We start from the raw sequence: 27,039 nt of genomic DNA on the forward strand, positions 1-27,039 counted from the left end.
GCCAAAATTAGTCCAAAAATTAAAACTACTTTATTTTTGACAAAATTTGGTACAGTTAACAAAAAGAGTATGCTGAACATGATGGTGACATTAAAATTTTCGTTTTTTGCCACCTTAAATGTCATTTTAGGCCAAAATTGGTCCAAGAATTAAACAACAAAATTTAGCAAAGTTAACAAAAAAAGTATGTTTAACATAATGGTCACATCAAAATATTGATTTTTTGTCAACTAAATGCCGTTTAAGACCATAAACGTTTCAATCGCAAGACTTTCAACCATGAATGATAGGCTGTATTTGTTGTTAGCAATTTCTTTTAAAATGTGAGTTTATTATGACACGTTTCTTTTTTTTGCGTTTGTTGTAAGATATAATGTCACTTGCGTGCTTTATCTTCAGAGCTTTATGCACCATACCCCTTCGAATGTTTGGTACGACAACACAACGAATTAGCAGGTTGTCATCAAATATTGTGGTAGCGAGCGGAAATTCTTAGAGCCCCCAGGGCTTCTTGTTTAAAACTAAAATGGCCATCATGTTTCTTCGTTGGCATGTCTAGGCCGCGAAAGTCTTGATTGGTTTTTCAAGGAATCAGGCGTTTTGATTGGTATACACGTGCGAGCGGTCAAAACAAAGTCAGTTAAACTGTCAGTAAAACCATCCTATTTGTTTTCTGTGGCTCCTGAGCGGAATCGGAGATTAAGGTCACGGGTAAATTATTATTAAAATGGCGCATTTAAATAATGAATTGATTTTAATCACTTAATTTGTTTTTTAAATTAGAGGTTTATTAATTAAGTTAATTAAATTATGTAAGGAAGTAAATTAATTTCTGTAATTTAAGACTTCCAATTAAACAACCCCCTGGTTTCTAAAAATTTGCGGAAAGATCAAAGGAATATCGGTAACCCTTTTGAACACACAAAATACGGCTATTATTATAGAGACGGAAGCCGATAGGTGCAAAAAATCTTTCCGAAATAAGTGAAGATCTTTTTCAAAATGGTGAAAATCTTTTATAAAATGGAGAAAATCTTATTCAAAATGGTGAAAAGCTTTTTCAAAATGGTGAAAATCTCTTCCAAAGAAAGAAGAAAGTCTTTTTCGAATTCGTAAAAATGTTTCCCGAAAAAAGAGAAAATATTTCCCAAAATACATGACCTTAACCTCATTTCCAGGGTATATTATATCTTGCATCGACTACAAGAACATAGCGAAAGGCTATGACCGCAAAGCTTGGTAACGAGGTACAAGACCTCATCTCTTTTAATCTACAGAAGATACAACCGAATTGGTATTTGGTAGGTGAATTAATAAGAAATTAGCTATTTTAGCAAAATTACAGAGTTAGAGACTTGCCCCTTTTTACCCAGTGCACACAGCCCCACCCAGGCGAACTATTGTTGGAACGAGTTTTTACTTTTGCGCCGCAGATTTAGGACGCTAATCAATCAGAATACGGAGTTTCAAAAAAAAGACGGCTTCGTTACCTATTGGAAAACAGACTTTAACGGAAAAACGATTTTTCGCTCCTTTAAACTTCCTAGTAGTTATTGTGGTTCCAGTAGTTATACAGGAGACAGTGTCAATAGGGATTCAACATGGGCGAATATTCAATTATTTAACTCTAAAAAAGAAGTAACACAAAGAAAAGTTCATCTTTATAACATGACGGTATACAAATGCTTGGCCGAGTGGAAGTTCTCAGGTGGCGACATTCCCACAAAATCAATCAAGTAGTTGAAGTTTGACCACAAAATTTTCCAGTCTGCAATCCACACTCAGAGAAAACATGATGAATATATAGTAAAGCTAAAGGACAATGTCCATGGCCTATTTCCTGGACTGTCCATTTCATTCTCTTTACTTTACTTTTCCCGCTAAAAAAGGGAAATTTCGAAAAACATTTTCACACAATTTCGAAAAAGATTTTTTGCACCTATCGGCTTCCGTATTAAAGAGATTAGAATTAGAAGCGTGTTCCAGACTATTTTCGTGTACTTTTTACAAAACAGCATAAGAGTGTTACAAATTACATTTGAAGGCCACGATGCGTTGTTGTTTTTCTAAAGTTTTTTTATAATTGAGAAAAAATGAACTTAAAGTATCTCATATATTCATACTCCTTATATTTTGCTTTCGTTTGTGTGGTGGTTTACAATGACGTTAAAGCAGAAAACGTACCAAATAGTTCAAAATCTCAGAAAAGTCGAGCAGTTCGGATGAGCAAATATGCTAAACAGCATCTTTCTGACGAGAGCAATCCAAATAATTATCCACGTCTCCTTGGCATTGATTTTCCTGGTAACATTTCCTAATTTTTTTAAGTGCCGTGTTTTTCTTTGCAGCTGTTCTGCCCAATCTTGGAACGCGCCCCGTCTTAAGACTGGCCAGGCCAATCTTCCGACAGTGACAAATGGGGGGCCAGTCTTAAGACTGGACTGCCCAATCTATTGACGTACATGCCCAATCTTAGAACAATTGTGGAAGACAAACAGAACAATAAAATTTTTAGAATTTACCTCTTAATAGGAACTTTAAATTGAAACTTTTCTTGGAAATTCAAAAGCCAAAAATTTATATATACCATGTATTTTATGTATACAAAATTGAAACTACTCAACCATTTTAGCATAGTCTATAAAGTTTTTCTTCTATAGACTATGATATTAGCTAGCTGGCTACAGCTCGCTAGCTGGCTAAACATCTCATCCAATGAAATTAACGTCTAGCTAACTAATAATATGGTTGAATACGACTTTTCTGATACTTCATAAATATAAACATTTTATTTTTAAAATTTAGCCACTATTACAAGCTGTATATAAATGCTAAATGTATAACACATGCTCTACCAGCTACCTAGCTACGATTTTCACTCTACTGTGTCCAAAAACAGGTGGGGTCAATTCAACAGTACCCAAAATAAGATGTTTTAATGTGCCTGAGAATGTTTGTTGGGAGTCGCAAAAAACACAGCTCGTGTGGTGCATCCCTTCCTTAAAATTTAATCAGCGCCAAAGATGGGCCTAACATGGTCTTTTGCCCAATCTTGTGACGCCCTGCCCAGTCTTAAGACTGGCCGGCCAGTCTTAAGACTGGGCAATTTTATGTCCAAAGATTGGGCAGCGTCCTAAGATTGGGCAGAACACAGCCGTGTTTTTCTTTACAGCCATGTTTGAGTGCCATAGTCAGCCATGGTGCAGGGAAAAATCAGGTTGGCCCCTCCCAAATAGTAATGTACTGTCAAAAAAGGAGTAATGATAGCTATAGATGAATTCCGGCGTGACTTCCATTGTTAACTTTTTAGCGGTAAGCTTCTTGGCTCTGACATTTGCGTGGCAGAAAAAAAAAATGCTAGGATTTGGTGAAGAAAGGTCTTTTACTGTGGATTTCTTCTAACAGGTACTTTGATTGTAGGTTGATGCCTTCTGATTTGTTTGAATTCATTAAAAGTCATAAGAATGCCTTTGTGTAAAGAAATGAACGGATAATGACTTTGCGCCGAAAGAGCTTACCGTTGAAAATGTAAACAACAGAATTCTTCTATATATAGACGGATTTCAATGTTTACATTTTCAGGTGCATATATTGCGTATGCACTTATAAGTGGAGCTGTTCTGACCCAACTACAGACACCGGCCCAACTTTGGAGGCAGGACTCGTCCGTCTTTAGACAGGCCGCCCCGTCAAAAGACGGGTTGGTGCGTTCGCAATCGGGATGTCCCATCTATTGCCAACCCAGGCCTAACTTTGGACAAATGTATGCAAATACGTCTTAAGTTGGTACAGGCCCAACTATTGACGAAGTAATCTCTTGCTTTTAAAAGCAGATGGGACAAACTTAACTGTACGCAAAGCAGGCCTTGCCATGAGCAAATAATCTCTCGAGCAATTAATTGCTCGCGTCAGAGTGTCCACGCGAGCAATTTTGCTTGCCATATTTTCGGTAAAAAAACTTTACATTTAGTCCCTAAGGGCATATTTTTCAGGAGAAGCGTGCGCCTTGGCCACACCTAAATTGGTTCAGGCGTGTGATTAAAACGTCCAATAGATCTCCGTATTGGTCGGACACTTTTAGATCTCAGAATTATTGAATAGTCTTGGTTTTTTAAATCCATGAGAAAGCCTATTCATAGCCAACCTGACCATCCTAGCTAATTCACCGACTCAAGAAATCCAGGCATGCGGTTCTTACCTAATGCGGAGGTGAACGCCGATGGAGCACGAATGATGACATTCTGCAAAACTGCACTTACATGCGGAACAGACAATTTATCATGGATTTAATTGTAGATAATTTCTTCATTTGACGAAACAATTGGAAACCATAGCAGGTCCAAATTTAATGGATTATTTTCTTTATGTCGCAACTGTTACGCAAACAATTTTAAAAACGAAACCTACGTGCGGTATACTTTATTTTTTTTGTATAAATTTTATGTACCTGACGTGTACCTTTTAAAAAGAGATTTTATTTATTAGTTTTATTTAAACCATGCGGATAAAGATTTTTTTTAATTTGAAAACGAAGCATATTTTTTCCTATTTGCTTGTGATGACCTGAAAAATAAACATTAAATTTATGAAAACGACAGTATAGTCATGCATACTATTTCGGACATGTAAAAAAGGAAGTTAAGATTGAGAGAGTTGCTATACCAGTAGACGCTCGATCATCGTGTTTGGGGTTCACGATTAAAAACGTCCCCCACTTTTCTACTGCAAAATGTATGCGCAACAAAGATTAACCTTAAAGCCTGTATTGTGTTTTATAAAATGGCGAATGAACTGTTGCACGATGGGTGAAAAATAATCACACCAAATATCTTTTCAGTTTCACTTAAAAGACCAATCAATTCTTGAGAAAAACGTTTACACTTATCTCAAAATGTTAATAAGATGGGACAGGCCCAACTATTGACACTTTTTAGAAACAGCCACAACATGGGTCAGTTTGAAGACTCCCAGACTAAAGTTAAGCCTTGTAACATGGAAAACACACTGTTTCAAATTTTAAAAAATTGAAGACAGGTCAGGCCCAACTGTTGACAAATGCAGTGTCAAAAGGAGAGGACAAAAAAAATATATACAGAGAAAAATAAATCATGAATTCTCTAAACATAATCTATTACAAATATAGCTGAAGTAATGAGCAATACAAATACAATGGCAAAATTTGTTTCCTTAAAAATTGAACAAACACAGACATAAATTCACAAATATTAGTAGCACAGTCGGTGGAGGGTACAACTCATTTCCAAGTGGTTGTGGGTTTGATCCCCACGTAATGCTGTTGTCCAGTTATTATGCCATCCAATTATTTCAATCATGGATGCCCCAGCTAAAACAATTCTCACTCTCAAGTTATGTAATAGGTCAAGTTGCGATAATTCCATTACAGATTATATTGAAAATTAAACATAGCAAAATAGCTTAAACAACAGCTTTAGCTATACTATAGCTAGCTACCTGTGAATATATATAATATGAAATTACACTGAAGTAAATGTTATATTTTGATATCTGAGTCATAACTATTTAGCTAGTCATTATGCACACAAACATCTCCAATAATTCAACAAGAAAGTCTCTGACTGCTTTTTAAAATGCAATCGCAGATATGGTCTTGTGCCAAGAGTTGCCAAGTAGTGTTGTTTTTGCTACCCACAACAATCTGAAAATGCATAACTCGATTTAATCTCAGCTAGCCATATACAACAATACCTCAGCAAAAGTTGTAGCAGTACAGTTTTTTCACTTTATTGGAGTTAGTTTACGTTAAATACAAGGTCTTGAAGTATGCAAACATTTTTTAACACCATGTTGCAAGTTGGTCCTGGCCTGTCAATTGACAGGGCAGCATGTCAAAAGATGGGCCACCGTGTCAAAAGATGGGCCACCATGTCAAAAGTTGGGCCACCGTGTCCAAAGATGGTCCGTCCAGTCTTAAGACGGGCCGTGTTCTAACTTGGGTCATAATAGAGCCAAAACATTCACAATCTTCTCCATTAGTACTTAAAATCAGAGAAAGATAGTAGCTAACAGATCATCATTGTGGCTACATGCTAATAAAAACTGGCTAAAAAAGTTATAAATAATGCTAGAATATGCAGTGTGCACTCCATTTCAGGTATGTTTGGTTTATAATTCTAGTGGTTTCTAGTTTTAAAGAAGTTGGAACTTGTATTTAGTTGATGTTTATTGTCCCAGTTAATCCAATAAGAGCAATCCAATAAAACCAACAAAAAATCCAAAAAAGCAGTTTTTGCTTTTTTTACATTTTAGGGAGAAAGTCTGATGAAATATAAAACCCAGACTATGTGCCCTTAGTTTTCAAACACAAGTGTTATTTTTATTCAAACAATTTTAAAAATGAAATCCACATGCAGTATTTTTTTTTCTGTATAAATTTTGTTGTATAGTTAAATGATGTATAGCTAAATTTTCTGAATGAATTTTGAAGTTTTAATTGAGCCACTTGATAAACTTAAAAGATTTTTCCTATTAGCTTGTGATGACTTTACAAATAATAATAATAATAATACAAACTTAAAAACTTATTTTGTTTTATATGTTCTAAGTTTTCTTTAGTGACGGCATTTTTGGGATAACATTTGGTTTATTAAAATGCTCAGCCTTACTTTGTTTTTTAACGGCGATACATTTATTATTTGTGGTAGTGTGATCATAATTACGAAACTTCCATGATGGCACATGGCAGATAAAAACAAAACGAAATAGATGCCGAACGAAGGTTGATTAAAAGAGACAGATTATATTTGAATTGTCTCGTTATTTTACATGTTTCGATTTTTAATTTTTGAAGTTATAATAAAGGACTGTAAACTGAATGCATCGTATATATAATTATTCTGGTAGATATATAGATGATCTGTATATTTTATATGGCTAGCCTCACAAATATCGAGGGATATACCCTGTATATTATTTCCAGGAGGGCCATGGATTGGGAAGTCCTAGAGTATTTGATGCTCATTTTGAGCTACGCAGACCCGATTAGAGTCCACGCTCTACCAGACAATTCCTGCAACATCCAACAGGCCTCACATGGCTTGGGTTAACCCGGGGCTATGGTAGCATTCACATGCCCATATTGAACTGCTGCCAAGGGGACGTACTTGAGGTACAATTTGTCAATTTGAAATTTCGGAAGGTACATATGAACTGTGAACTCTCAGTTTTCTCAATATGACAAATTTCAACATACAGATTCTCTGAAAGATAAATTCAAATTTGAGAATTTGGATTTAAAAATGATAATAAACAATCAAACTTATTGAATTCAATAAATTGATTTCGACAAAATAAATCCTGTATTGTCCACAGGTTTCAAAACATGTATCGCCTGCTTATTATGTTACTTGTTTAACAAAGATATAAAAAACCAGCTTGATTAAATTTTCATACATATATTTAATATATAATATACCTAGTGCATCACTCAAATTCCCTTTTCAAATCTAAGAGGCAAAGAGAGTTAAAGAGACAATAATTAAACAAACTGGTTTTAATACAGTTTATGATAAAGTTGTATTCTTGTTTCTTATTTTTAAAACATATTTTCTTTTTCAGATCAGCTGTTATAAAACCATGCACCATCAGTATTTTCAAAAAATCTTCAACAAAAGAGTAAATTTTGAAGGCCTAAATACTGAAATATTCAAATGCTAATATATATTTAGTGCTGAATTAATTAACAACGAACTACTTCATTCATTCAAATTGAGCTTGGTCAGAAGTTATTATGTTCGAATCGTCAAGTTTAACAATTTCTATTCTGAAATTTCCAGAATTTTCCTGGATCAGTTTTAAAAATATCTATTTAAAGTTTTAACTGTTATTTTCATATAGCTATGTAAAATTTTTATTTTTTATTTATTGAGTAGTATTTCAACATTGCAGGTTAGTTGCAATAATAATTGAGAATTGGGACAATCAATGATTTGTTTAACCCCATACTTCTCCGTTTTCAAGGTCTACTTCAAATTTTAAAATATTTCAGTCTAATGACAGAAATCTTCAAGCCGCAGGGCTTCTTGTTTCTCTTTGTTGTTGACGAAAATGTGCTATGTAAAATGTAATATTGCAAGACTGTTAAACAGACCACTATATGGGACACAATGCATGCAAAAAGACAAGGCAGGATATGCTTGCTGTAACATCCTCCTCCGTTATCGGTTTTAAATAATTTTAATGCTGCAAAAGCCTTAGGTATTGCTAACTAAACTATAATTCATCATCATCATCATTCATCATTCTTGGCTTAACGTCCGTTTTCCATGCTAGCATGGGTTGGACGGGGTATATTAATGACCCTCTTCAAATCTGATCTAGATTGTGTTAGATCTAAACTCAACTTCCTCTGTATCAAGTCTGTCCTTATAACCTCCTGCCAAGTCTTTCTCGGTCTGCCTCTGGGCTTTGCCCCAGGAACTATCAAGTCTCTACACTTTCTTACCCAATTATCCTCCTCCATTCTTTCCAAGTGCCCCAGCCAATTCAATCTTCTTATCTGGATAACATCTTTAATTCTACGGAGACTTAGCCTGCTTCTTAACTCATATGAACTCTTCCTGTCTCTCAGACTGGCGTTACACATCCACCTAACCATTCTCATATCATTCCTTTCTAAAGGGTCAAGATCTTCCTGCTTCACTGTCCATGTCTCACTACCGTACAACATAACACTTCTTACACAGGCCTCATACAACCTACCTTTTACCTCAATTGACAGGACTCTGCTAGTCAACAAAGGAAGTATCTCTCTGAACTTTTTCCAAGCAGAACCTATCCTGCAAGTAACACTTCTTCCAACACCTCCTTCACCGCCCAACATATCACCTAAGTAACAGAAGTTCTCAAGTATCTCTAACGAGCCACTGTTGTACATCGTTGAAGCTGGAAATACTCCATTCTCTATGATCTCACCTTTGCAACGCTTGCATACAAACTGAATGTCAACTCTTAACCTTCCACTAATACTACTGCACTTCTTATGCACCCAATGCTTGCAAGTCTGACAAAAGATTGAGTTACTACCAACCCCTTTCCTGCAAACTCCACAAGGCCACTTTCCAACTACAAGGTCACATTTGGCTGCAATGCTACTAATCATGACTTAAGACTTTGCTGTGTTTACCTTTAGCCCTTTCTCTTCTAGTCCTTTCTTCTACTTCTCAAACTTATCAACTAATTCTTCCATCCACTCTGCTATGAGAACCAAATCATCTGCATACAATAACTTCCACGGACAACCTGTTCTGAACTCCATCGACAGCGCTTCTAAGACTAGAACAAACAACAAAGAACTAAGTACAGAACCCTGATGTACACCAACATTTACACTAAATTCATCACTAAGTGAATCGTTAATCCTGACACGACTTCTAGCATTGCTGTACATGGACTGTACCATCGTAACTACCCACTCATCCACACCTAATTTTCTCATAGCCCACCAAATAACTTTACGTGGCACTCTATCTAAAGCTTTCTCTAAATCTACAAAGGAAACAATTCACTGTTACACTCGACTGCCACTCACTCGGAATAGCACCATCCTTTATAATCTGGTTAGCAAGACTTGTAATAAGCTCAACTCCAATATATCCAGATGCTTTCACCATCTCTGCAACAATACCTGATACTCCTGCAGCCTTGCCAATCTTCAGTTTCCTAATAGCCTCCACTACCCATTCTGTCTCGATCTGCATATGCATAGCTGGCCCTTCTACAACATCATCATCAGACAAATTATCCTCGTCCCAATCAAACTCAGTGTTAAGCAACCTCTGATAATGATTCTTCCAAGCTACCCTTTTCTCCTCCTCTGTGCTAGCCAAAACACCATCATTACGTATACACTTCTCACCTACAACATCTTGATTAGTCTTCTTCATTTGCTTTGCTATCTTGAATACCTCATTGCGCTGGTCTTCCCTTCTTAACCTGATTTTGCCTTATACACCCAGCCCTTAAAATTAGAATTTTTTACGTCGGCAATAAAACTGCCGACGTGAGATACATTTTAACTGATTTGCGTCGGCATTGCTTCAGCATTTTTTTTTTTTGTAGTAAAATTTTCAGCTGGCAAAAACTTTCGTCATTCATCTTGTATTGGGGCTAGACCTCACATAAATTCGATGTATTGATCTCCGAAAACGATGACAAATGGAAACGGAGTACAAGTCCCATTGACCTACCTTCCCGATGATGTACTTCGTTAAGTTAATAGTTCACTGCCAACTGGCTTGCTATATGTTTCGAGACGAACTCATTAGAAAGTACGTTGTGCACGTGCTATTTACGAAATGAAGGTCAGGGCATTCAATAAGTTGTATATCGCGAAAGTCGCCGGTGACATGTTTCGAAAATTCTTGTCACCGGCACAGTTCACCATGAAGCAATACTGTACAGAAGACTCAATTTATAGAGTTTTCGCAGAACATCTTTCCTCACAAAACCGAGGGCAGGGCTGACTTATTGCCTGCTGTGTTGTGAACTTCCGGACTTTTTTTAATACGATATACAATTTTTCGATTATTATTAATCGAATGGCACCACAGTAATTCTGTAACATGAATAATTTCACTGAAAGTCAAGTGTAATTATTCTTCAGTCGCAATGAGTGGTAGAACCTCGAACAATACCACAATTAACATTATGATGAAATTATATAATACATTAAATATATCAATCAATGGCAATAAAATCTCGAAAAAAAAGACTGTCACAGTTCTGAAAATAAACAAAGCAGAAGAAAAACAACAACGTATTAAAATCTCCTTATATGATGTAAACAATGGTTTCATTGGTTGTAATTCTAACAAAAAGGCAAAATAGAAAGACTGTATCAAATATCACTGTCACACAAATCCTGATAAAATTGTCACATGCTCAATCAGAGTCACTGCTGTCTGTCCAGTCGTCATCACTGATCTCTTCGATGTTGATATCGTCCAGCAATAGGGCAGGGGGCTGCTGTTCCGAATCATCCTCACTGCTACTGTCAATAAACAAACCAATTTTTTTAGTTGGAGTTTTGGGGGGCTTCTTTTTTATGCTTTAGCCAACTGGACGTCATGATCTTTTACGCACTTCTCCGTAAGGGTAAGTAGAAAGAAAAAGATCGATGGCCTTGTCATATGCATCATCGGTGAAGTGACAACCACGTAACTGCAACAGCATTTCCAACGTTTCATTTTTGTTTGATAGACGATCCTTTCGAACTATTCTTGTAAAGAAAGAAAACACCCGTTTAACTTCAGCATTTGACATTGTAGCACTATGGATATTTCGATTACATTTAATTATGTTCGATTACGTTTAATATTATCCAGGCGTTGATTCGATGCGAACACTTGTTGCCATGTTTTAGTCGGATTACCATGGGAACAGAATTTTAGAATATAACTATGTAATGTCTCCATTTCGTCACCAAGCTTCGAAAGATCACAACTGTTAGCTTCGAAAGGGTGCTTAAAATGATCAGAGATGACCATTACAGATTCCATGATATCTTGTGGTGTTTTGTATGCATATGATTTAGTGTCAAGTATGGATGCTGCAGCGACAAAGATCGGATTCTCAATAATCTCTTCCATTCTGGTTTTTAAGGATTCTTCCAGTTCGTCCAAGATGATAAGAAATTCATTTTTAGCTTGTGTCATACTTTGCTCTATAGAACCACGCATTATGTAATAATGATATGATTCTGTTAAAACAGCATCATCCTATTGTTCCATGTTTGCAAGGGACATAAAACCTGGACAAGATGATCACCAATTTCAGCCTTTTCGATGCGATACAGCTTGACGTTTGTACTTGTACCATCCGATCCCAGGCCGATTTCACTATGTCAACGGTCAAAAGTAAAATTACCTTTAGCGAGGGCTTTGTCGAGTGAACATTTCAATCCATCAGCACTGGCTTCTTCGGGCTCTTCAAGAGCGATCACGTCATGCAATGGTCTACCAACTTTACATGTTTTCATAACGTAAACTTCCTCGTCGACAAGAGTGGCAGAAGATGATCCGTCAAACAAAACGCTGAAATATCTCCTTTCACCACTATTTAATGGATCAATAATGTTCTCCTGGAGGGAAACTTTGGAAAGATATTTTAAAATTTCTTTTCCAGCAAAACTAGTTAAATATCCGTTACCAATGTCAACGTGGTGGACATCTTTCTCAAATTTGCCAAACTTTTCGTACTGTTTCATGGATAGGTTATTAACAGCAATGAAAAAAGCAAGTTTAAATTTCTTACGAAGTTGTTCACGTTGTTTACTACTCACAACTTGAATCAATGAAATAATATTACTTTGTGATTTTGCAATGGAACTAGATGATGCAACAGCGACGGCTTCTTGTCGAGAGGTGTCTCCGTTGTCTGTTGTTACGGCGTTCATTGTTACTGCGTTTTTAATTGTTGAGGACTTTAGAGCAAGAACTGCTGTTTTGTGAAAGTTACTTTTAAGATGATCCGTAAAATTATTTTTTTTCACAACCTCTGTACCAGCAGTCCACGATTTGATTCTGCTTGCCACAGTTCCTTTCAAATTTTCATTATTTTTGTTGTTTTGATAATGACATCTACAAACTTTGCAAAACACTTTTGCGATTTCATTAGAGTCATTTTCCAATTCAAACCCTAACTCAGGGAAATTCCACGAAAGAACTGTTTTCTTTTTCACCATGTTTACTTTTTTATTTTATTTTCGTGAATTCAGGAAATTATTCCATCCGTCAGTTTCGAATAAAATAAACCACCCGCCAAATACTGTGTGCATTCCCGTGTGCATTTCCATGTGGGGACCTGGTTTCTTTTAGGATAAGGAACTGAGAAAAATGTATGCTAGTTTTCATATTACGCCAGAGAAAATGTGATATAAAAATTCACTGCAAAGGCTTTAATATTACAAAGAATAACATGTGATCAGTTGAAAAGTTTGTTTTTCAAAAAAAAAGGTAGTAGAAACCAGGTTATAATACGTAAACAGGTACGATAGAAATATACATGTTCTTAAAAGTCCGCCAAAATAAAAATTAATTCTTTGTTAATTTTTTTCTTCGTTGATGTTGAAAATGAGTTGTTGTTTTTAAAAATTTCACAGAAAATTATGTCCGCAATTTTTTTGCTGACGCAACTACGGTATTTTCTCATTTTACGTCGGCAATCACGTTGGCAGTGCCGAATGCCGACGCTAATTTTAAGGGCTGTACACTGCTGTTCGAGCACGACGCTTAGCTTCTAAGTAAATATTTTTACTACCACCTGACTTCCACTCTTTCAAAAAAGGTTCCTCTTTTCCTTTATACACTGGTCAACCTCATTATTCAACCACCAGGTCTGTCTGTGTCTAGCCGGTCCTTTCGTCCACCCAAAGATATCATCAGAAGCTTCTAGAAGACAATTCTTCAAATAGTCCAAGTCTTTTCAACATTGTCACTATCACATTGACTATTGTAGGCCAACTGCTGAACTTTTGCACTAAATTGTCTTGCTACAATCTCTTCCTTCAGCTTCCAGACTTTTCGACGGGGCCTGTACTTTCCCTTGGCTTCTTTAGCACTCTTCAAGATAATATCACAAACCAGCAACCTATGCTGGGAAACACACTCTTCCCCCAATATAACGTTTCACGTCCTTAACCACTTTCTTGTCTGACTTTCTAACCAGGAAGTAATCTATCTGTGTCTTACAGCCACCTGACTCATATGTTATCAGCCTACTCTGTCTCTTACTGAATGATGTGTTGCAAACCACCATGTTCGTTGCTATTCCAAACTCAAGCAATCTCTCCCCTTCCTTATTTCTGCTCCCAAATCCATAGCCTCCATGCACACCTCTATAACCTTCAAATGACTTCCCAACATGATAAAGTCGTCGCCCACCATGACAAGTTCAGTCTCTCCATACTTTGATGTGACTGCTATTAACTCATCATAAAACTTATCTTTATTTTCCTCACTGAGTCCACTGTGGAGCATAAACTGACAGAAAAGTGACAATCCAATTACCTATCAAAAACTTTATCACTATTATACGACTATTAACATGCATAACATCCATTACTTTTTCTACCCACTTCTCTGCAACGAATATGCCAACTCCTCCATATCCATCACTATTACCAATCCAAAAAAGCTTATACCTTGCCCTCCTACCTTCCACAAATCTCACTGAAGCTCCTCTCCACCTGACTTCCTGAACACAACACATATCAACAGATCTACGTTCTAACATTTCAACTACTTCACCTGCTCTACCTCTCGTACCAACACTTACACTAGCCATCCGCAACCTAGTGTTATCTACCTTGTTTTCCATAAAAAAATTTTTGGAACATGTGGGACTTTAGGTTTTGTTATAAGACTATGCAAAAATAATTAAAAGAACACTGAAATTTTTTATAAAAACATTTTTCTGTTGTTTTTATTATTTGGTAGGAGAACAACTTGGTATAAATTTCCAAACTGCACAAGTATGACTTGCTGTATAACTTTCGAAACAATGCAAGTATATTGTGCATAACTTTTAAAATAACACAAGAAAAATCCTTGCTGCATAACTTTTAAAAACAAGTTTTTTAGCATACAAGTATTATTTATCTTTTTACCTTGACAGCAACTTGTTTTCATAAATCAAAACAAGAGAACAAATTCATCTAAACACTTTTTTTGGCAAGACAAAATATTGTTTATTTTTCCTTTTCAACAAAATGTTATTAATTATCTGCATGCATAAAGCGAAAATACAAGGAAAATTATGCTTGTCGTAACACCCTTCTCTGTTGTAGCCAGTAATTGAAGAATTAAAAATCTTCATCATACCCACCATTATGAACCATTTTTAGACATCACAAGATTTCAAGCCTCAGCAGTATTGTATAGACTCACTGGAAAGCCTCCATGGGTTTTGTGATATTTCCAAATGTAAAAAATCCTGCTTGAGAAGCTACGCCTTGACATTTAAGATTTTTAATAAGTTTGCAATGTAATATAAGTTTGTAATACCACCAAATGAATCCAATAGAACACATTAGAACACCACTAGATTAAATGCAATGATTTTACCAAGTGCTTCTTATGGAAAAATAACAACTACACCCTGTCAAAAATTACTTTTTTTTATTTAATAATTAATTTTATTTTATAATTATTATTGTTACTATAAATTCAGACCAATTCACTGAGATCACCAAAAAAATGGTTCCTGTCTAATAGTATCAAAATCATATTGCATTTGTTACGACAAGTGTATATGCTAATTAAACACCTCCTGATAGAGCCTGATCTGAATATCTTGTCCCTGTAGTTCAGCTAAACTACTATCTTAGTCTATTGTTGATCGATGTTTAAAAATGCCAAAGTGCTGAAACATGCATTGCAAAGAAAATGTGCCATAATTTTTTTGATTTTTTTAGGATGCAAGATCCATCCATTGTTTGAACAGGTCAGGCCAAGTATTACCTAATCTTTATTTGTATTTGATCAAGGACTTTGTTATAAAGGTATTTCTTTATAAACAATATAAAACTTAATTAATCAAAATGGATTACCAAGTAAAAAAAGTGTCAAATTTTGTTTTAAAGTCTTCGCTTTTAAAGATATTCACATTTTATAAGATTTTAAGATTTAATTATGCTGCACAAATTATGATGTCATATTTTGAAAATTTTGACATTTTCTGTCATCACCTTTGATTGTTCCAGGCCTTTTAAATTTATGTATACCTGTATACCTTTGAATCTGCACGTTGGTCATATTAAAAGTTTGTAGGTAGTTTACTTGTATAGTCAAGGCTCCTGTTAATGAATATCTCAGTTGACAATGAATGTTCTTTTTGATGTTAGTCAAGTGATTTGATAAAGTTGGTTGCAAGCTATGGTACAGAAGCTGATACAACAACTCTACAAGAACTTGGTATGTAAACAATATTATTGAAATCCATGGAATATTACTAGCCCTTATTCTCTATTGATTGTCTGTGACAAAGAAAACAGAAAGTTGCCTTTCAGTACCTGTAAACAGAAAAAACTGCCAATGACCATAAGATCTTGACACAGACAAAAAAGCTGTATTTAGGACACTTTATTTGGATATAAAAAAAACTAAAATTGGCTTTGCAAATGTAATTTTGCCCAAATAGGACAGCGTTAACGAACTGTGTCTGTAATTTGTTGTTGTTGTTGTCTGTTCAAAGGGTACAGGAAAATTAAATCATAATAATTGTTAAGCATTGAAAAGAGCATTTTTTTTTTACTAATCTTCCCTAACAGATTCTGTAAAGATCAAACACTGATCAATGTAAAGTGAGACATCCGGTTGTATATTGAATTAATTGAAAACGGAAGGTCAAAACCTGACAGATAATCTAAAGGGAAAAGTGTGTGAAAGGTTTCTTGTCTGCACATAATCTGTTAAAACCTTTTTAAAGCAAATTTTTTTAACTTAAGTTACTGCCCACCTGCAAAATTAAGTGCAAACAAAATTAAAAATTACTACCTTCACTAAACGGTATAAACATTATTTGCCCAAGGTTAAAAGTGACATGTTATTACATGTTCAGTTACAATTATTTTTTAGCACAAGGTTTTGATGCACTGCACTCTTGTTCTCCTGAGGAAAGTTATGAAATCTTCGATGCCATCATTCAGGTACAAAAAAAGAAATTATTAAATCAATTTTATCAAAAAATTCTTGCTTTGTTATGTATGTAATAATTAAATAATATTTTTATCGTGATTTGTTACAGCATTTCCCAGACTCCATTTTTTCCTACATTGGGCGTGCGATCTCACTTGGGCGTCTGGCCAACAAGGTATATTTGTTTGCTTGCTTTTTTTGCAGACTAAAAATAAGATGTATTTTAACTAAAATAATATTTTTTTGCATTTAGATCAAAGCCAGTTCTGAAAGTGCTATGAAAGATTTTGACCATGCATTAAATTTAAAACCTCATTTCCAATTAGCATATCGCTGCAGAGCAGAGGTAAATTTAAAATTTCAAGAAACTTAAAGATTTTGTATTTTCAAGTTTCCCTGGACTGTAAAAACTTTGTTTCTTTCCTTCTTTCTTATATATTTCTTTTTAAAACAGGTTCATTTCCTTACTGGGAGATACCAAGATGCTTTACAAGATGCTGAAAAAGATCTCAGTTATAAACATGATGGCTCTGCTTATGTAATGGCAGGAATTATTTCATACAAATTAGAGGTTCTTCTTTTTGCATTTTGTTTTGGTGTAAGAATATAATTATATTGGGTTAATTGTGAACTATTACTCTTTCAGAAAGACTTTCAGGCAATGCAGTACTTGAAAATGGCACAGAAATTTATCAGTGGTCATAATGCAATATCATATGAATATCTTGGACTTGCCTACTTAAATATGGGTATGTTACGGGTTAGTATAGTTAAATTGTATAGTTCTATACTTTAATAAAATCTTCTTTTTTTATTTATTTCACTTTTTTATTTTTTAGAAATCAGTTGATGCTTTAAAAACGTCATTAGAATACGAAGGAGAGAACCTGATTGCACTTCAAACTTTGGGCACATTGTTCAGGTAAGTTTGAAAACACCTCAGCCATATAAAAAGCCAGGTATGTAATTTTGTTAACTTTTTTTTCAGTGAGTTAGGGGATGCAAAAAGTGCTCACCATTACTTGGATTTGGCTTTAGGAATGAAAGCTGATGATGTGAAGGTATTATTTATTTGTTTGTCCTTCCTTTGATCATTTATTCTTTTATTTACCCCTTTGCTTATTCATTCATTTATTTACATATTCATTCATTCATTCATTCATTCGGTAAAATGAACATTCATTCGGTTAATGGACATTCTTTCGGTTAATGAACATCCTTACGGTTAATGAACATCCTTACGGTTAATGAACATCCTTACGGTTAATGAACATCCTCATATTTTTAAAGATTATCACATCCTATTTTTCTTCTTCTAGAGTTTAGAGACAAAGGGTCATGTTTATTATTCCAGTGGAAATTCTAAAAAAGCAATAGATTGGTACAAGGTTGGTTTGTATTTTATTCTTTCAAATTAAATTGACTAAGATTATCACAATAAAAGTTTATGTAGTGTCAAATTTGTTTCTAAGAAGTGGCTAAGGGTGAACACAGCAAAGTCTAAAGTCATGATTAGTAGCATTGCAGCCAAGTGTGACCTTGTAGTTGGAAAGTGGCCTTGTGGAGTTTGCAGGAAAGGGGTTGGTGGTGACTCAATTTTTTGTCAGAAGTGTTATGTTGTACGGTAGTAAGACATGGGCAGTGAAGCAGGAAGATCTTGACCGTTTAGAAAGGAATGATATGAGAATGGTTAGGTGGATGTGTAACACCAGTCTGAGAGACAGAAAGAGTTCAGATGAGTTAAGAAGCAGGCTAAGTATCCCTAGAATTAAAGATGTTATCCAGATAAGAAGATTTAATTGGCTGGTGCACTTGGAAAGAATGGAGGAGGATAATTGGGTAAGAAAGTGTAGAGACTTATAGTTCCTGGGGCAAAGCCCAGAGGCAGACCAAGAAAGACTTGGCAGGAGGTTATAAGGACAGATGATGATGATGATGATGATGATGATGATGATGATGATGATGATGATGATGATGATGATGATGATGATGATGATGATGATAATGCTGAATTGTATTTTATCGTTAATGTCATCATGTCATCTTATCAGTATTGCGGATGTTGAGTAAAAATGTGTTCTCTAGTTGTAGTTGTTCTTCTTTTTAGTCTTGTGTGCGTTATGACGCAACTGCATTTACGTGTGTCTTTATGAGAGCTGTAGCATATGCAACTATTGGACAGTTTTATAACGCTGTCAAAACTATGACAAGAGTATGTATATTTTTCTTTTCCATTGTTTCTAATTCACATCCATCAAATTTACAGCTTTTTAGATCAAACCATAAATAGTATGGACAGAAATACCATCAACTTCCAAAAATACTTTTTTTAAACATATGTATTAATCTTAAATGCTGGTTTGTCTTGCAGGTGATGTTGTCAAGTTCTTGCAATCATGAATACAGAGAACCGTTATATCTTAGAGGTAAAGACTGTTCGCTGTTATGTCCGCAAAGGAAAAAATAACAAACTTTTACGTCATAGTTTAAAATTTGCCAAGTGAAATATAAAAAAAAAATTATTACAAATTGTGTCTGATGTGTTTCATGATTGAAACAATCGATCATTTTTAAACATCACAAATGAGCGCCAATGGTTTGGCATGGGGGGAGATATAGCTGCATTTAATCGGATCGATTTACCTACCACACCAGACATAATATATCAGAAAAAAGGCAGGAGTTACAAAGATCGCAACCATAAGCAATTAGGAATGCCGTTTTTGAGTAGCAAGCACAAGGATACCAATTTTTGCTGACGTAACCATGTGTTGATTTCACCATATTTCAGATCTTTTCGGGTGATGCAGTGGATTGTATATTGTGAAAAGTGCAGTTAGTGCATTTTTCGATGTTGCTCGACGCAGTTAAGGTGGGTTCCGTAAAATACACGATTTTGGGGGATTTTCCATTTCTTCAACTTAAATCTTAAAGTCTTGCTTAATAATGTTTCAAGGGCCTTAAAAGTGATATTATATATGGTCTGCAAGCTTTCGGATTTTAAATTAACTTCTCATCTACATTACTTAAACATTTTTAATGAAGTTATTCTTTTCTAAAGAGGGTGCACTTTTGGTAAGTTTTTTTAAAAATCGCATGCTTATAATAAAATATCCTGCTACACGTGACTTGTTTTTATGTTACGTCATTTGGGGCTATACGTTTCATAAAAGTATAGGGTTTTTTTTTGAATATATAAAAAGATAATACCAAAACACATGCGTCTTTTTTTGCTATATGGTACCTAAATAGTCCACAAATTTCGATATGCGCATTTAAGTTCTGTAGACTTTACACTGAACGTTGTACTAAGGAATGCTCTTTCCAAATATCACATAAATTATATCTGTTTAGTGTGATATAAGCATGCGAAAAATCGATAAAGAGACCTAGTACCTAGCTACAAAATCAAATATACAAAAATAGACAAAGTTTGTTAAATTGTGATTTCAAGAACAGAACATACAAACAGTTCTTGTCCAATTAAATCGTTAAACGTCATCAAACAAGGCAGAATAATAATGGCAGTTTGGTGGTAATGATAAGAAAAGGAACACTACAGAAAATATAACCAGAATGTTTAAAGTATAGTTACAAATAAACATTTACTTGAAAAGGATTTTTGGAAATTATGAAAGTTATCTATACTCTTATTAAAAGAGAACTAAAGTATAAGTATAAAGTAAAAGTAAATAATAGATATAGTGCTTATTTGAAAAATATTTTAGATTAATTTTATTTAAAAGTTAGCCAGTAAAGTGGTAGTAGAAATTCTTAGTTAAACAGGCAATCTTACATACTTTATCAGATAGCTAGCTACACAATCTTGCAAGTTTATACGTTGAAGCCATTAAGTGCTAAAAAGCCAAAAAGTGTATCAGTATTTCTCAGAAAATATATATAAAACGCTGAATTAGAATATCGTTCCATAGTTTATTTATTTCTAAGATGATGCCCCTGCTTGTCAGTCATCAAATGTTGGGTATGTGGAATGCACGCGCAGAGGTCAAACGACTTGGCACATGTATTTAATATAAAGTATACATCACTGCAGCAGAAGCTGGAATGTCTGTCAGCTACGTCATACGATCGAAGCACATTAAACAAGAAACTTTTGAGTTATACAGATAACATATCGTTTGTTTATCGTCTCAATGAACACGAAGTTAAACTTGGATGTAAAAATAAGAAGCATGTACTCCTGAATATGCTATACAGTGTATTGAAAGGAAGTCAGCGTGCTCCAGCACTGCTATATCCATCACCAAACTGTTCTTTATCCCGGTCTGGTCTCGCCAATTACGAAGTTTTGCCTTGCAAACCATTACATTGTATTGCTAGCCATTTAAAAAACTTTTGTTAAGAATTGCCAGTCAACCAAAACAAGGACGATGTAGAGTTATTCAAGACAACACTTGCAGCCTCGTATAGCGGTGAAGTAGCCAAACGTGCTGCTGATTACAGATTGAGCTTAGCAGACTGCACCAACTACTTATGCGAGAAAGTGGATCCAAAGGTTTTCGAAGTTCTTAAAACAGCTTGCGAAATTCAGGAGATCATGTATAGTCCTGAGCGGTGCCGCACAGCTATATCCATATTGCGACTATACAATACCACCTTCTTACATGCTTTGGCAATTAATAAAGTAATTAAAAGTCCAAAATCGTTAACCAAACGCAAACTGCATGAACACGCATCGTCAATAATTACGTCATTTAATTTGCTTTTTTATTGCTTTTTAATTAAAACCCATGGCACACAAAAAAGCTGCGAAGTCTTCCTTAATTTCGTTGAGTGGCTACAATAATATTTCCAGGGTTGTAGTTGTTGTTATTTTTTAAGATAATAAACTTTTACAATAAAGCTCTCGACAGCGAAATTGCGGTAACTAACGTAGTGTTTAGCGTAAAAATCGTTTTGTGTTAGTATGTGCAATGAGAAAAAAATTCTGGCACCTTTTATTTCTGTTTTTAGATTTTTATCGTTATTTAAATCATAAGTTGGACAAACCTTTAAAAGAATACAGGTTTGACGATGACCTTCCTGAAAATTACAGACATATTTGGGCGAAGAAAGTCCCACCCAACCACTTTGTAAGCCTGTTTTTACGTTTTGACATCATATTTATTCTTGAGAACTTTAAGCTATGAAGACAGTCGAACACCTTTATAAAGATTTATCCCAAGAAATGTATATAACAAGCCCTTGAGCTTTATTAAATATGATAACTGCCTCGGTTTTTTGCTATGCAAACAACATTCTGCCTCTTATGAATTTTTTTAGAACTACACGGAACAGCCAGGAATTGAGCCTCACATGAGGTTAGATGTTGTATATACATTTCTCAAATAGATCGCATAGCATAATCTATAATATAAAAGTAACAGCGCATATATAATAATAATAATAATAATAGTTTATTATTTTTTTTCTTCTAGAGATGTAGAACATGTGGAGTTTTTTGAACTGAACAAAAATGCGAAGGTAAGCTCAATATTGGTAACTTTAGTATACTTCTTTACAAGAGACCACCATGGTAAATTGGCTAAACGTTTAGTTGTTGGGTAATTCTAAAGTTAGTCATTGCTTTTGAAGAGAAAAACACAAACATGTGTGAAATTTCTTGCGCTTGGTAAAACTTTATCGCTTACCGATCTTCAGTTACCATTTTGAATCTGGCATTTTAGATACTATTATGTAAAGCGAATCAATTGTCTCACTTATTTCAATATCGTGTTGATGGTTTCATGCCAAACTTGCGATGTAACAAAGCTATGGCGCTAGCAGCGATGGATGTTGCTCAGACTGCACTGAGGTATGTATTTATGCGTCGTCACTTTTTATAATTTATTTTCTGTATAAGGAATTAAATGCTTAGTGAATGTTTTTGAGAAAGCACCCATTATCTTAGAACTGATTGTTAAACGCTTACTTTTTTCACTCGATCAGTCAAATTTCCTCAGTCTCTGTTATCCCATTTTTTTCCCTGCCTACTCTACGCTCTGAAAACGAGCTGGCTATTTTTAAGAACATTGTCCTATTCGAAAATACCATTTGAAAAAAACTGAAAAACAAAACAAACCGAAAACGTTTTTGCGTTGTTCGTTTGAGTTGCGTAAGGTTGGTGTCAGGTTAAGTAACAGCTCATTCAATACGTCACAAAGTACAACAAATGGTTTGAATTATATAGCATCATCATCATAGCATATATAGCATCATCATCATAGCATATATAGCATCATCATCATAGCATATATAGCATCATCATCATAGCATATATAGCATCATCATCATAGCATATATAGCATCATCATCATAGCATATATAGCATCATCATCATAGCATATATAGCATCATCATCATAGCGTATATAGCATCATCATCATAGCATATATAGCATCATCATCATAGCATATATAGCATCATCATCATAGCATATATAACATCATCTCAAAATGAATGTCAAATAAATTTAGTAGTTCGATTAAAGTTTGATTAGTTTTAGGCAACGTTAGCTACAAAATCTTCACTTAAGACACAAATCAGAAAAATAGCTTTGGCTTGGTCTACAGCTTTTTGTAATTTCTGATAAGTATGGATTAGCTAGATGAATGAATTGAGATTTTTAACAGTTATTTTTCGATTTTTGTGATAGGAATAAACAGTATGATAAAAAATCATCTTTACCCATAAAGCGAATTGACGTTAACGTTTTCTATAAACGAACCATCTGAACCTACTTTTTCTTTCTCTGTATCTATTTTACAGATTGCACAACCTGTGCAAAACTTGGCCGTCGTCTTGGAAAAGAAATAGTCCTCGTAAAATTTTTAAACTGCAACATTAGTTGTTGGGAGGAGAGGAACTTTTACATATGTTATTGCAAAATTTAAACACATCCTTTTATTCAGTTTCATTATAATTTAATTCGAAAAAATAATATTCAAACTGTAAAAAACAATGATGTGGTTTTTACTGTTTTAACAATGTGAAATTGTGACGTAAATTGAAACAACAAGAAAAAAGCTCCTGAAAAACAATGTTGTTTGTTAACGTTTGCTTTGTTCGATTCATCAAATTTTAAGACGCTGGCCAGAATGCTCTATAAAAGTACGTGCAACACTGCAAGGTTAACCTTTATTTCTGCTTTGTATAAAAATATTTTTACTACGCGCGTGGTTAGGATAACTGAGCCTGATTTTTTCATTCTCCTTTTTTGATTTTTCCTTATTTTTTGTTAAACAAACATATTGTGAATATCTTTTTCCAGGGCTTATTTTTTCGCAATCTAGGGCCGGGCCAGCACGCATATATCAAAAAGTAAAAAAAGAAGCTCTGGGGACAAGATTACATTTTACTCCTAGGAACTTTTTTAAAGACCTTGTTTAAACTGTCTAATGGAGCAGATAAGAGTTTTCTCATAATTTTGTCATGGAGTATAATGTAAATATTTAGCTTGCGACATAGGGGTCTGTTCCCGCTACGCAACCCTTTATATATTTATATCATGTTAGATATTGGAATAATTCAAAAAGTACGAAAGGCTGGAAAGGGCGTCAGTTTTCGTGGAGAGATCTATTCGAAGTAGGTGTAAAGTGGCGCAAACTTGTCTCGATGGACCAGCCAGTTATATGGTTGGATCAACTTCCAAAACAAATTGTCGATGCTGGTTTTATAACGCATATGTTAATGAAGAAAGGCAACGTGGAGATACCACGATACTCGACGTACACTGTTGAAGCATTGCATTTAGCAAAATTTATGATACGAAGTTTACTTGGTCAAAAGTTACCTGTCAAGGCACAAGAACAAGTCATGAAAGCAGTGACGCCGAGTAACATTCTAAGCGTGTTGAAAAAATATGACAGCACTAATCCCAATGGCGGTAAGCGTGTTGAAATTTTTGTATATGTTTTTACCTAAAAATATTTAGTAATATAATCTATATAATAATACGCCAGTTCCGTGTGTCTATGACAGGCAAAGTTGATATGCTTATTTTAAAATTGTCAAGCAGAATCGCATTCTTAAAAAAAAACTATTAAAGCTCCAAATTCTTAAAGTTTTTACCACGTTTTGTTAAAAGTAAAAAAGCTAGCCATATTTGTTTACAATGTTTTTGCATAATTAATGTCTCCCCTGGTGCGTAACTAATGTATTTGTCCTAAAATTCAAAATGCTACACAAAGCTGTTAGATGGCAAACAAACTAATTTGCTGGACAAACGGAAAACTTTGGTTTGTTGAAATCACTGTTATCATTTTTACATTACTATTGTTTCCCCTTATAATGTCTTTTACTAAGCATAAATAGCTAGCTGTAGACCCAATTAAGTCTCCCCTTAAGTATATTTAATATTCTTAAGTATATTTAACTGGGTGTCTTTGTTAGCTGATAGCTAATGTTAACTTTCAGGCTCCATCCCAAACTTAGCTAGCTCTAACCTATCTCTTCTTTTATGAACACGAATTATGATGTAACAAGCTAGCTATAAAATCTTTCTTGAACTTTTAGGATGGTGTGACTCATTGTTATGCCCATAGAGTATATTTTTTCACATTACCCGTGAACTTTACAAGGGGACCACAATATGACAAGTGGAACGAATTTTATAGAATTTAAAGTGTGTGTGTTAAGTTATTTTTATTGTTTTGTTTCTGACATCCCGTTAAACTTTTGTCAGCCTACATGTAATATGCAAGTTTTTTTACAGGGATTTTTTACATCGATTTGAAATTTACGTGGGTTTATGACTTGGGCGGGTTAAAAAAATTATAAGAGGATGGTATGGTTGTCAGTTCATATTGTAGTTCATATTGTTCGTGTTGCAAAATGCTGTTTTTTAAAATTTTGTGTAAACTTTTGTGGAAATAGACCACATGCAATATATATACTAAAAGAACAAATCTTTGTAAATCAGACTTCACTGTAAGCTGTTGTAAAGCTGATGTCTTTATCGGTAAAAATAACAGCCATATTTTACTGATTAAGAAAAAATAAAACGAGTTTGAAAGTTAAAAAGTATTTATTTGTTAAGCTTTTCGTACACTAACTACATCTTCAGGCTATATAAGCAACTTTGTCTTTATATTTCGTATTATAAACTTTTGTTTGGGAGAACTAACTGTATGTGATGTAATTTTTGCTGGAAGAAAATACCATGGTTTCACGTTTTTGTTTTTCTTGAGAATTTTACAAAATTTTGTAGGGATAAATGTTTGCTGATGATAAAAAAATTATATACTTAATGTTCTGACGGAAACTGTTTTTGTTTTTCATATTTTGTAATCTTAATGCGAGGACTGTATGCACTGAAATCACTGATTTTTTAAAATTTTGATGTGTTTCATAACCTTTTTGTGGAAGATTAATGGGTAATGGCAATATACGACATGCTGAATGAACTTATTTTGGTTGATTTAGATGTGTTTCTTAAAAACCGAACATTTTTACATTTTGTGTAAACTTTTGTTTACGAACCGTATACAATGTTTCCAAAATAATGATCTTTGTTGTTTCAAGTTTATTCTTTGCTCATTGATTTTTTGACATTTAGGTTCATAATTGTTGGTAAAGGGCAGTACGAAACTAAAAAGGAAAATTTTTGTGTTCTTAACTGGTTGATTTTTACATTTTGTGTAAGTTTTTGTGGGAGAGGTTGGTATCCAACCGAAATGACTGATTTTTCTAGATTTAAATTTGATGTTTTCGAAACTATGGCTTTTTCATATTTTTGTATAGGCTTTTAAGGGAATGACAATATTTAAAATGTGTAAAATAACTTTTATTTGTTGATTTGTGCTAACACTTGCAGGCCTCCTTTTTGACATTTCAAAATAAAATACTGAGGGTTTTCAACATAATCACTTATAAGATGTACATATTTGAGATGCATTATTTCTGAGATTGTTATTATCCGTGTTGTGACTGTCGGTGTTGTAACTGTCGGTGTTCTTACTGTCGGTTTGTGAGTATTGGTGTTGTGAGTGTCGTTGTTGTAACTTTTTACACCTTGCAAGCTGTTCTTTTTTATTTTGTGTAAGATTTGTGTGGAGGATTTAATGCGATTTGACATTTTTTTTGTATATGCACTACTAACATCAGCAAAACACCTAAAACAACCTATTTTTCCTTGGCCTTTTTCCTAAGTGGAATTTTCCACGGGCCTTATCGACTATCTATTATAATAATACAGAGGCTGTGTCTGTCCGTAACAGGCAAAGTGGATATCGTCATTTTCCTTTGATGTTGCCGAAAAAAAATGTCTAATATGTTAAATTTTCTGAATGTTAAGGTTTTGACGGGCGATTGCTGACATCAGCAAAATTTTTAAACCCTTATATCTCCTTAGGCGTTTGTGAAAAAC

General features: G+C 34.4%; 1 protein-coding gene across 3 annotated transcripts in view; it reads left to right on the forward strand.

Annotated features, from left to right (window-relative positions):
• The first annotated feature begins 1,984 nt into the window (after window positions 1-1,984).
• LOC130641527 (tetratricopeptide repeat protein 13-like) overlaps window positions 1,985-27,039 on the forward strand; it is a 30,077-nt gene continuing 5,022 nt past the window's right edge. The window contains exons 1-18 of one of the 3 annotated variants that reach the window (XM_057448359.1): window positions 1,985-2,304; window positions 15,452-15,480; window positions 15,881-15,950; window positions 16,614-16,684; window positions 16,783-16,848; window positions 16,927-17,019; window positions 17,128-17,244; window positions 17,320-17,433; window positions 17,513-17,595; window positions 17,662-17,734; window positions 17,993-18,061; window positions 18,781-18,885; window positions 19,045-19,099; window positions 21,648-21,766; window positions 21,957-21,994; window positions 22,112-22,157; window positions 22,361-22,488; window positions 24,188-24,558. In XM_057448359.1, the coding sequence (XP_057304342.1) occupies window positions 2,094-2,304; window positions 15,452-15,480; window positions 15,881-15,950; window positions 16,614-16,684; window positions 16,783-16,848; window positions 16,927-17,019; window positions 17,128-17,244; window positions 17,320-17,433; window positions 17,513-17,595; window positions 17,662-17,734; window positions 17,993-18,061; window positions 18,781-18,885; window positions 19,045-19,099; window positions 21,648-21,766; window positions 21,957-21,994; window positions 22,112-22,157; window positions 22,361-22,488; window positions 24,188-24,558 (1,858 nt within the window). In that variant the 5' untranslated portion in view covers window positions 1,985-2,093. The remainder of the gene's footprint in view (window positions 2,305-15,451; window positions 15,481-15,880; window positions 15,951-16,613; window positions 16,685-16,782; window positions 16,849-16,926; window positions 17,020-17,127; window positions 17,245-17,319; window positions 17,434-17,512; window positions 17,596-17,661; window positions 17,735-17,992; window positions 18,062-18,780; window positions 18,886-19,044; window positions 19,100-21,647; window positions 21,767-21,956; window positions 21,995-22,111; window positions 22,158-22,360; window positions 22,489-24,187; window positions 24,559-27,039) is intronic. The other 2 variants (XM_057448357.1, XM_057448358.1) reach the window with 2 other exon arrangements.

This window comes from Hydractinia symbiolongicarpus, chromosome 4 (assembly GCF_029227915.1).
Source record: "Hydractinia symbiolongicarpus strain clone_291-10 chromosome 4, HSymV2.1, whole genome shotgun sequence".
Taxonomy (NCBI): Eukaryota; Metazoa; Cnidaria; class Hydrozoa; order Anthoathecata; family Hydractiniidae; genus Hydractinia; species Hydractinia symbiolongicarpus.